At 50.7% G+C, this 12031-nt stretch overlaps 1 protein-coding gene across 2 annotated transcripts in view; it reads right to left on the minus strand.

Annotated features, from left to right (window-relative positions):
- The window catches only part of Mtmr14 (myotubularin related protein 14), a 47378-nt gene that overhangs the window by 11306 nt on the left and 24041 nt on the right, over nt 1–12031 (minus strand). For both annotated transcript variants that reach the window (XM_076841239.1, XM_076841238.1), the window contains exons 8-17: nt 10823–10893; nt 10162–10236; nt 6594–6660; nt 5055–5140; nt 4734–4810; nt 4460–4496; nt 2200–2270; nt 1440–1498; nt 1134–1272; nt 257–436 (exon numbers count right to left, since the gene is read on the minus strand). In XM_076841239.1, the coding sequence (XP_076697354.1) occupies nt 257–436; nt 1134–1272; nt 1440–1498; nt 2200–2270; nt 4460–4496; nt 4734–4810; nt 5055–5140; nt 6594–6660; nt 10162–10236; nt 10823–10893 (862 nt within the window). The remainder of the gene's footprint in view (nt 1–256; nt 437–1133; nt 1273–1439; nt 1499–2199; nt 2271–4459; nt 4497–4733; nt 4811–5054; nt 5141–6593; nt 6661–10161; nt 10237–10822; nt 10894–12031) is intronic.

The following is a 12031-nucleotide window of genomic DNA, read 5'->3' on the forward strand; positions in this document are numbered from 1 at the left end:
GAGACATGCTCCAGGAAGGTATCTCAAACCTCTCTACAAACCAGCCCTTGCTTTGTGCCCAAACACTAACACATTCTCCAAATTCTGCACCTGCCAAATTCTCCACATTCACATCCCCAATCTCTGAGGTCTACTGCCTGCAGGCCTTACACAGGAATCCCACCTAAGACACCGGCTCAAGTACCAGAAGCCCACCTCCAGGCTTGTTATGGGGAGGCTAGCCACCTCCACTAGAGGGGTGTTGGGAGTGCCTCACCTGGGTTTGGGGACTTCCAGTGGACTGCTACCCATCCTGAAGAAGTTGTCAGAATGGTTTGAAGATGAGGAGCTGGAAGACTTGGCTTCAACCAGCCCCGGGTGGGAAGGCAGGCGGTCCTCGGAGGGCTGTGGCCGGTTCCAGAGTACACTCTGTGGAGAGGATGAGTGATTCTTCCTCCTGTGGCGGGAGAGTGGGGCTACTGGCCAAGGCACCCTGACACTGTTCCTGTGCCTGGGGCCTGCTTTAATTATTCTAGGACAGTGCTGAAGGAATGGATACACACAGGGCATTCCCTCAGACTCAGGGGCACAGGCAGCCAGAGCTAGGGCTTTACCGAGGGACCATGGTATTCAAATTACACTGGACTACCAGAAAATCATTCTTAACTAACAGCTCAGTGACTGCCTCTCTCCATCCCTGGAAATGCTATATAAAACCCTGAGCCACTTGTATAGGAAAGGAATTGCCAGGGACTCAGATTCCTTCACAAAGAAGTGACCCTCATACAAATTCCCAATTGCTAAACATCACCTGCAATGGCATTTTGCTTTTTTCCTAACACCCCCGACACACACTCCCAACACACACATGGTGCAGGATGCTCCTCTAGGGCCTGACACCAGCCTCCTATTCATGCTGGCCACAGCTGCTTGGTCCCACAGGGAGCCCCTATGCTCTGGGGCCACCATAGGCAGTGCCCCTCACCAACCAGATGGCTGGCCTCTGAGGCTCAATATAGACAGCATGAGATGAAGCTGAGCTCTCAGGCCTCCTATCAGAGGCTCCTTTGTTCTTGGGACTCTAGCCTGGCTTCCTGGGGCTGGTGGCCCTGGCCACAGCTGTGAGTGATCCTGGTCCCAGTCTGGCCCCTCACCAAGCTGCCTGAGTCTGTGCTCCTGCCGGAATCAGCTCCAAGGTCTCATAGGTGAAGCTCCCTGCGGCTCCTGGGGAGCTCTCCATGACTAGGGAGAAGTCACTGCCAAGGCTGGTGGTGCTGCCACGGTCCCTTCGTCCTGAAAAAAGCCAGTGCCACTGGTCAGTGTGTCATCTTCTCTTGCTACCAGTCCCTCACCTCTTCCACACCATTCAGCTGGACAAAGAAACTTCTAGAATGGTTCCTGTGTAGTCTATAATCAGAAAGTTGTGCTGAGGAAGGAAAAGCGGCTGGGCCAGGACTCACTCAGCATGCAGATGTCTTCCACAGTGAAGCCTGCGTCCCGGGCTGGCAAACTCTTCCTCCTGTGACAGAACCCAGAGCAGGGAACGCCAGCTCTAGCTGGGGTCTCTTCTTTCCCAACCCCACCCCTCCTGAAAAGCAGCCAGAGCCCACGGACAACTCATGGAGTAGGTCCTACCTACAGAGAGTTGTACCCTACCTGCTTTGTCTACTACACATTCCCCAGACCAGCACAGCTGGCCTCCTCTTAATCTGCTTGGCCCTTGAGAGCTCAAGTCTGGCCCAACATACTAGAAGTTTGGATTAGGAAGGCAAATTAACTCAGAAGAGACATCAACTCTCAAAGGGGCCTTAAAGCAATTGCCAGTCCATCTGCCTGTATTTCCCAGATCTCTGCTTCATTGTAGGCTCAGAGAGGCTCCTAATGCAGATTTCTGCCTCACTGTGGGCACAGAGAGGATCCTGCAAAGGTCTGGGGCAGTGACAATCAGCTCAGAGGCATGGGGAGTTAGGAGTCTGTCCCTAGGATGACTTTTCCCTACAGCAACTTAGTCACCAGAGGCCATTCATCATCCCAGAGCCTTTCTGCTAGTGTGACCCCAAACATGGCCCCCACTGTGGAAGACTTCTTCCTTCAGGGGCTGTCAGCAGGCACCCGACCCTGGCCTCAGAGGGAAGGTGGCCGGGTAGCAGCCTGCCAACACACAGGGAAGAAATAAGGCAGCGAGGGCCTCCTATGGTAGAATAGCGCTCCTCTGCTTACCTCTGGGTCTTCAGAGCAGAGAACTCCTCAGAGGTGATATGCTTCAAAAAATTGAAGCAGAAGAAGAAAATCTGAAGGGGAGACAAATAGCAGCACTCAGTGAGAAGATGGCTATTCCCTGCAAGAAGTGTCGGGGTAGCAGATCTAACAGGAGTGGGCAGTGTACTCTTTCTGGTCAATCTTCCTGCTGGACAGTGGCCTGCTTTAGGGATCCCAGTGGATACTCTGGTCTACAGGAGCTATGGGGCAGGTGATAGAGGGGCTCAGGAGGGTCTGCCACATGCTTCTGGGCTGGTCTATGGCAGAAAGGAATATGTTCCCTTCCTGGGAGTGTGAAGAGTCAAGCCAGAGACTTCAAACTGTCCAGGAGGATGAGAAAACAGAATCTTTCCCTTCCTTACCTCTACGAGCCTAAGGAGAAAGGCTGACAGGGAAGTTGATCTGGGGCAGGGGATTAATGGACACAGCAGGAACACAAGGGAAGGGAATGGATCCCATGGAATGGGGAGGTGCTCAGAAACAGGCTGGGATGACTGGTATGGGAACAGCCACAGGGTGGCCCACAGCCCGCCCTGCTGACGAGCTGTAAGGGCCAGTTCTTAGGTTTCAGGCAGGTAAAGGGAAGGGTTTCATAGAACTTCCTCAAAAGGCAGAAGGTTGTCAAAGTCAGACCAGTGTGAAAATGCTGTGTTACATAAAATTTAAAAAGTATTTTCACCAGACTCCACTGTCTGATGTGCTCTGTGAACATCAAAGGCAGTGGAGAGGACAACAATGTCTCACAGACCTGGAATTTTTGTTTGTTTTAAAGATTCAGTGTCTACAGGGTGTGGGGAGCTAAGAGATGGGGAGCTAAGAGAAAAGCCTACTCTGAAGACCAACCTCCCAGCTTAAGTATCACTCCTGCTCAGAAGCCAAGGGTTTAAGCTCAGCCCTGTCTTTGCCCGAGTCTCTGAAGGCAGATTCAGGCTTGCTCTGGAGGGAGGAGGGAGATGGCGTGGAGGACAGAATGTCCTGAAGTGCCGGCAAGGCAAAGTCCCTTAACAAGAGGATACAAAGAGGCCTTCCACCCAGATTTCAATGCCGAAGTCACTGCCTCTGACAGAGTTCCTGGAGGCCTCTGAGGAACAGGCTTATGAGCTCTGCAGCCCTGGCAGATGCGATAAGTGCTCAGAAGAAGGGATTTGGAAGGAAGAGAAGCAGCTGAGAGGGAGGAACAAAAGAAGGAGGTGTGAGATAAGATGCCAAAAAGGAGAAAGGCTCAGGGTAAGAAAGATGCTTTAAGAAGATTGCAGGACAGGGGCAGAAGAGAAAGCACTAACCCTGTGGATGCTCCCATGATGGGCATCTGGGTCTCTCAATGAGGCATAAGGAGACTCAAGGATAAACATGTTGCCCAAGGTCACCCAGGTAATAATCAAGACAAACAGGGCACAATGATGTCTGGCTCCAGGTTTGCTATTGGGGAAACAAGCATGCTCAGCAGGAAAAGACGGTGGAAACAGAGGAAGGAGGGAAAGAAGGTACTGAGAAAGGACAAGAAGAGGACCTGCAAGAGGCCCCAGAAGTGAGGCTCCAGGCAGGACTGTGTGCTCAGACCACCTTGGGGATGAAAAGGGACGAGGTGGGTGTAATGGGATAAGAAAGGACAGAGCCAGGTATGGTGGCACACACCTGTAATCCAGGGGCAGGGGCTTGGGAGGCGGAGGTAGGAGGATTGCAAATTCAGGCCAGCCTTAACAATTTACCAAGGACCTAAGCAACTCAGCAAGACCCTGCCTTTAAATAAAATATAAAAAAGGGCTGGGGATGTGGCTCAGTAGTTAAGCATCCCTGGGTTCAATCCCTGGTACAAAAGGGGGGATAAAAAAGAAAGAAAAGGTGGGGTGGTGGGGGGGGAGAGAGAGAGAGAGAGAGAGACAGGTAGACAGAGAGCTTGTTTTACAGCTGGGAGGATGAGGAACAGGAAGAGGACTTGCATGTTGGTTTCAGAAAGAGTAGAAAACAAGTAAACAGTGGAGAGAAGTAGCACCTGAAGGCCACATGGGGCTGCATAATGCTGGCAGAGCTGAGCACCCAGCATTTTCTCCACTGTGTGGGAGACCCCAGGACCAATATGGAGGTGGGGGGCAGCCACGATGCTTTTGCTTTTTCCATGCTGCCTGAGGCATGGCCCATACAGTGTGGCAAGCTAGCAGACTGTCATTCCGTCTCTTGTGTCAGCCAGGTTCCCTGCTCACAGCCTGTGAACGGCACTCACCTCCTCTCCTTTGCTGAGCCGATCTACCAACATGTGCCTGAAAAAGGAAGTTAAAAGGTCAAAGGTAGCAGCACCAAGATGACGGCTGAGGGGGACCTGGTCATCATGGACAGAACAGATCTTTGACAACAGTGCACTGAGTGGGGCCCATGTGCATCTATAGCCCTTCTCCAAGGGACCCCTGTCATGGGAGATGCCACATCACTCACTACAGAAAGAGTCACCGAGACACCATCCCACCCAAAGCGTCCAAGGATGTTCCTCCAAGGCTTACCCAAATAGGAACCAGTCATAGGCCACAGTTAGGTAGAGGATCTCAGCAGGCTTCAGAGACGTGTGGATGAGCCCATCCTGGAAGATAGCATGCGGGCACAAGATCAGAACTGCTGTATGGTGATGAACCTCCTCAGCCGAGGAACAGACCCACAGTCACAGACCTGGTGACAATGCAGGATGACCAACAACCCTAAGACCAGGGCTAAATACAACACCTGCCGAGTGGGTCCCTCACCCCTGATCTTGCATCCTGGAGACAAATGTACACCAGGGCCTCTGAATACTCCCAGACCCCAGAGCCCAGCCTGTTCATACTCACAGCCCACAAGGAAAGGCGCAGGAGAGAGATGAAGAGGGGGGTCCGATCCCAGCCTGAGATACAGTGCACCAGCAGCCCGCTGTCATCTAATCAGACACCGTGGAATAGGAGCCCAGGAGAGAACCAGACAGGGGCTGATGAGAAGGGAATACCACCACACTGGCTAGGGGAGGGAGCCAGGCCACCCCAGCCATCTTCCCCAGGGGTCTCCCTAGTGCTTTTCCCCAACCTAGGCCTAGACAGGGGCAGCTAGGGGATAGCTGCCCTGGTCTGCAACATCCTTCTCCTGGCTACAGTCCTTGGTGTGCCTCCAGGGAGGTATTCACCCTAGACAGTTCACACTGCCCAGGGAATTTGGGTAGTGCTGACTACAGGTCCCTGCCCAGCATTTGGCAGGGGGACACAAGTACTTAGCGGGAGGCAGGAGCTGTTTTGTTCTTTTTCTTGGGAGAGATAAACTCTTCACTGTGCATGGCTATAAGAACTGTGGAGTACTCTGGACCAACACCCAGTTCCCCAAACTCTTTTTTTTTTTTTTTTTTAAAGAGAGAGAGAAAGAAAATGAATTTTAATATTTTATTTTTTAGTTTTCGGCGGACACACATCTTTGTTTGTATGTGGTGCTGAGGATCGAACCCGGGCCGCATGCATGCCAGGCGAGCGCGCTACCACTTGAGCCACATCCCAGCCCGCTCCCCAAACTCGAGACGACCTCCACAAGCCCTTTGAGAGATGGCACTGCCCCAGCCAGAGCCACTGCCCAGCTCCAAGGGAAAGCATGAGACTTTTTCTTCCTTCTTTTCTAAATACACACCCCATCTGGGCACAGTGATCAAGTTCAAGCATGGCACTTGACCCAAACTGGACCAATGAGCATGTCTCTCCCCTCTGGGGAACTAAGGCAGCAGGAGAAGAGTGTGGAATAGCTGCCAGCCGTGAAGCTAACGAGATGGTGATTTTGAGAAATGCAGAGAGATCCTTTATGATATTCATTAGACATCTGGCTCTGTTCACAGGCCTTCTCAGTTCCATGTGCCAATACGTTTCTACTCGTTCAGGCAGGAAGCAGAAGTCCTGATTGCTGGAGTTAAGGAGTTAAGGCTTGACTCTGGAGATGCTAAACAAAACAGGCTCACCCAACCAGTATCCCAAGAACAGGCCCTCCACAGGCTTAGGAGCACTGGATAAGCAGCCAGTACTTATTTGGGTATCTCAAGGCTTGTCCTTTTGGATTAGAAGCCCATTCTAGCCTCAGACACAATCCAATGTGCACAATCCAAAGGCCACCTGAGCCAGTGCACTGCCTCGTGTATGGCTCAGATGCTAATAAGATAATTTTGACTTCTAGGGTTTTAAGAACTAAGGATGCCAATGGACAAATCTCACCCAGCCTGTGGGATTCTAGGGAACCCCCAAATCCCTCTCCCACAATACAAATGGTGGGTTTGCAACCCTGAAAAATACTCCAGCCTGGGTGTCATGAACTGGGAACACCCAGAAGATACAATGGCTTGAGGGTTCAGGGAAGATGAGACTCACCATCGCTGTTGACTATGGAGAGCAGCAATTTCAGGTAGTTTTGTGTCTGTTGCACCAGGTCCCAACTCTGTTGGACAAGACAAAGGAAAGGAGAATAGGGACAAAGGAAAGGAGAATAGGGACAAAGGAAAGGGGAATAGGACTCAGACTGGGAACTTAAAGTATTTTAAAAATAAAACCGTGGCTGAGGGTATAGTTCAGTGGTAGCATGCACAAGGTGCTGGGTTCAATTCCAGCACTGTAAAATAAAAAATAAATAAAATGCTAAGTGTTATTTTGGAGCAATGAGCACATAATGCTTTTGGTCTGCAGCCACAAGTCTCAAATCCCAGATAATCCAAGATGCTCTTCCCCCAGCTCTGAGAGCTCCTTGCACTCCCTTACTCTGTTGCATCCAATTCAACTACAACATGTCTAACCTGCTCTGAGGGCAAGGAAGGGGAAGGACCAGACCCACAGCCCCCTGTACTTTAGTGTTCCCTAAGTCTCAGGTGCCCAGCGTAGGTGTCAATGAAGGAATATGAAGAGCTTTAAGCCTATGGCCAATATCTCAAATGGCCAGGCAATTTTTCATTTGCCATCATATCACAGGAACCAACTAGAATATTAACCTTCTCAAACATGTTATATGCACTTTTTTACTGCTATTTGCTACATAGTCTGGTTTTTTTTTCCCCCTGCAGTGCTGGGGATTGAACTAGGGGCCTCCTGCATACCAGGCAAGTACCTTAATTCTGAGCCACGCCCCCAGCCCTGCATATTGTCTTCTGATGAATAAACGCAATCTGTTTAGCAGACAAGACCTTTTCTAACAGGAGGCCCTTGAGGTAGGAGATGAGAAATGAGCAAAAGCCATAAAGAGAGCAGAGCCCAACTCAAGTCCAAGCCAGAGCTCTAGACCAGGCAATGTGAAGCAGCCCACTCCCAATCTGGGATTTCACGGAGGGGGCTGACCCAGTTCTGCAAAGCCGTTTTCCCTGGCTGGGGACAGCCTCTGTTCTCTTAGGACATGACTGCCTATCAGCATTCTGGAGCTGTGCAGAGAGGGTGGCGCATGCCAGCAAGAGAGCACTTCCCAGGGGGAGGGGAACACGACACCTGTAATTGGAATGGTTTTCCCAGGAATTTAAACCAGGCTTATTGGCCTGACCCTCCCACGCCCCCGGAGAGTTCTGACCCACTTTCAGCAGTTCAGGAGACAGCTGCTGCAGAGCTGCATTAACAACGCCATTACTGGCAGGAGTACAAGGGTCTCCACTTGTCTGGCTCAATGTGTCAGACACACTGTTGCCAATAAATTCCCTTGTTGCTTGGATTCTCAAGAGGCTCCAGGAGCAGGAGTAGAAGGATAGAGGCAGGAGTCATGCAGCACAAGGCCCAGCATGTGTCAGGTGTGCTGGGGGAACTGCAGCAGCCAGGGCAGGGCAAGGCCGGAGGGCTGGAGCTCTGTGGACACCAATAACCACACCATGGTCAGGGAGAGGCAGAGGCAGCCTGTTCCCAGTTTGGTGGGAGGAGCCACAGGCTGGAGAGGCCCAAGGGCACAGAGCTGAGTTGAAGGAGGAAACCAGCCCCTCTAGACTCTGAAGTCCACATCTACACTACAGGGACAGATGCTACAATAACAGAGTAAGAAACTGAAGTCTGGGGATTGCTGCATACAAGGAGGGTCTGGAGATGTGCTAAAACCTAGGTTCACCTCTGACTCATCCCAGGCGATCCACCAGTCTCTGGGAGCAAAGCCAAGTAAGCTCCATGCCTCTGCTTGTTTCTGTACTCGGAGTATCTTTTCTCCTGGCTAGAAAAACTCCTACTCACCCCTCAAAGACCAAGCCCAATTATTTTCCCTATGGGGTTGCCTTCTGCAGACCTAGCCTAATGCATAAGAACCAATAGGGAGGGCCTTTTGGAGTTGGTGACATGGGAGAGCATAAGCAAGAGAAGAGAGAGGAAAAACATGTTTCTGACAAAGAAAACAACATATAAAACTCAGGGACAGCACCCTTCCTTTAATAAGCTCAAAGGAGGCCTTTCAATGAGGCAGGAAGAGGATTAGAGAGTCCTAAGAGCAAGCCAGGCCAGACTGCATGAAGCTGGCAGGCTACATGAAGGTCTTGAGGCTATATGCTGAGGTACATGGAAAGTGGTGGGTTTTAAGTCGGGGTGACAACAATGGCCCTGCTCTATCATTTGAGTGCTTGCTATCTTTCAGGTTGGCTCTCTCATTAGTACTATTCCTAGTTATTCCTCAATGCAGCCTATGCTCAGATATGAGAGGTAACAGTGGCCTGGACTAGCCAGTGCACAAGAGACAGAGGTGGGGACCGAGGAGTTCCACTAGGCGCAACGGGACACCCCTCCCCCACCCCCTAAATCTGTTCCTTCTCCAGGCTTCCAGACTGTAAGAAGGAACACTGGTCTGCTCTCCTCCCTGAGGCCCCTTCTCTTACAGAAATACCTATGGGGGCAGACCTGGTGTCACTCTCCTGTTCTCAGACAGCTGTGGAGCAGCTACCCTGTGATATCCCGAGATAAGATAAAGACAGCCCCCACCTTTCCAGACTCCCTGCCATCAGGATGACAAAACAAAAAGGTGTGGGGCAACTGGCTGCCTAACATGCAGACCTCTCTGAGAAAGGAGACCTGGGGGCTAGGAGTTGGCCAGACATGGGGACAGAGGAATACGTAGGGAGGCAGGATGTTTCTACTGGGTCACTGGCTCATCCTTTCTCTAGGCTCTCTGCCTGTTTCTGTGCTGGGATGCATAAACCATGGGTCCCCATCCTCCTGGAGCTCACAGAAGCACATCTCCAATTTGGTGACTAAAGCTTGGTGGAAAATTCCATGATAGATGTTCCCAGGGGGGTTAATGAGAAGGTAGATGCAGGCATCCAACCTGCCAGGGATTGGAGAGAAAGGAGGCAGATCAGGAGAGTCCTCCTGAAGCTGTCACTGAGCCAAATCTGAAGGGCAGTATGTCAGCCAAACAAGAGGAAGCTGAGAGGGGACAGCCAGGCACAGGGACAGGACGTGGGGAAGGAAAGGCTACATGTGCTGTCTGAAGTGATGGCAATCCAGACCACTGGAAGCGTTTAGCCTGTGTGGGCTCAACAGGGTGGAGAGACAGGTCCATCCAGCAAGACTAGGGCTCCTCTGTGGCAGGCAGCAACAGAGGAAAACATAATGGAAGTAATTTTAAAGTTTCTATAATCAAATGAGGTCAGACGGCTCTGCTTTTTCTCTAACAAATGTTTTAAAAGGAAAAATGAAAAAAGTCACTAAAGCTCAAATCTGGGGGGAAAAAAAAAAGCAGACTCTATGAGATCCCCTGGAAACAGAACTCCTGGTAGATCCAACTCTTTCAATGAGTCACGTTCAGAAAGCTTTGATTTTCTGGGCCAAGAGCAAACTAGGAGAGAGAGAGTTAACTGAGTGCAACTCCTCCCTTCCTGGGCTGTGAGACAGTCAGGTGCCAGCATTTTCTCCACAAGAGTCTTGTGGGGCAGGCCCGGGGGTCCCCTGACTACCCCTCAACCCCTTATCCTGCCTGTTGGATCAGGGCCCTCACCTGATACAGGCTCCAGTCAATATTCAGAGGGTGAGTCAGGAAATCGGGGATGCTCAAGGGGGCATCGACGTAGTCCTAGGGACAGAATGACACCTGTGAGACATGGACTGGCTCCCCAAGAGGCTGTGATAACAGAAAGGTCATGGCCCTAAAGCTGTGGCTAACACAGGAAGGATGTTCCTCCACAGTGCTGGCCTTCTCCTGGCCAGAAGCGTACGCTATTCTGGAACTGACAGTTTAAAAATCAGAGTGATCAGATCTCTGCAGCTGAGCGGAATGCTTCTGTCAGACATTTATAAAAGTTGGCTGCTGAAATAAGCAAGATTAATCTATATTCAATCTCCATCAAGTTACCTGGGCCTGCTGCTTCTGACTGGAGAAAAAACAGAACCCTGCTCTCTGCCCTTACACAGAGAGTGGAGGAGAGAGGGACTTTTCTATATTATCCTGACCAAGAAAGAAAGACATTAAGAGGAAAGAGGAAACCACAGATGAGAATGTAACATGCATATACAAAGAGAAGATGAGATATAATGAGACTCATTTAGGGAAGAAAAGAGAAAGGAGAAAGGTAGTTATTGCCCCCCAAAAGCTAACTAGCTATTCTCAGTCTTCCTTTACAAAGAAACATAAGACCCAAGTTGAACAACGTTGTTCATACCTGCTTCCAGTTAAATATGAGCCCTTCGGCCATGTAATCCCGATCCTTATATTCCTTGAAAAATTCACAGCCTGGAAAAGAAGGGCAGAGTCACAACACCTCCTGTCACAGCACAGAGTCTTCTGAGACATTGCTAGCCAAACCATGGCCCTGACTGCTGAGAGACTGAGGGGTCAGCAGCTCACACAACTCTTCGTGCTGGTGGCTCTGGTGAGGTCAAAGCTGCTGGCAGTGAAAGCAGGAGTGGGCAGGCAAGAGCCAGGAGCAGGTCCCGGTGTCCTTCCACAACACACCACCTGCCCTCATACTTCTTTGGAACACTCTCTGCATCTGTGTTCAAGGGCATGGTTGCTCTCCCTCACTGAAGGTCCCTCTGTCCTACAAGTGTCTGCAGTGCCAACCCCAGCAGACAAAAGCCTGGCTCACAATGGGAGCCTCAGAGACATATGTCAGCAACCACACAGTCTTCTTCATCTCTACAATGGGGACAACTTACAAACCTCACAGGTTTTAGTGAGGTATGTCCTGATATACTGGAGAGGTTGTGGACAGTGGACAGTGCCTGAAACCTAATAGGCAGAGACACTTCTACCTCCATTTAAGTAGGCAGAGGTACTTTCTGCATAATGTGCTAGAAAAATCCTGAGAAACTCCACAAGGGCGAGGCTCCAGAATAGAGGGGAACTTTGGTGAGAATGGGGCTTTGGCAGAATCCCAACTTTAAAATCTCAGCTTTTCACCCAGCCCTGTAACTATGAATAGCTGGAATAATATCTTCCAAGACTTGGTTTCCATATTTGTAAAACAATCAAGGAAGAAAAACAACAATACATATAAAACAGTGAGCATTGGCCTGGTACAAATGGCATTTCCACGGCAGCACACCACTGTCACCATGTTGCCACTGTGGAGCCCACAGAGCCAGCCCAGCAGTGTAGTCAGATGCATAGCCAGAGATGAGGTTTACCCAGCTTCGGCTTGCCCTTGCACAAGAGGCAGCTAGGCCACCAGCTGGCTGCTGCCTATGCAAAGGCATAGGGAGGGAGAAGGCACTGGGGAGCAGCCTTGCAATTACTCTCAGTTCCTCAACTAGGACCCACATGGACTTCAGGGGATACATGGCTTTGGCAACACTGCCAAGTCTGGTGAGGTCTCAGAAGGCAACTGAGAAATTGTCTCAATTCTATAGAAGTGGCCACAGACCAAAGC

Source organism: Callospermophilus lateralis, chromosome 20 (assembly GCF_048772815.1).
Source record: "Callospermophilus lateralis isolate mCalLat2 chromosome 20, mCalLat2.hap1, whole genome shotgun sequence".
Lineage (NCBI taxonomy): Eukaryota > Metazoa > Chordata > Mammalia > Rodentia > Sciuridae > Callospermophilus > Callospermophilus lateralis.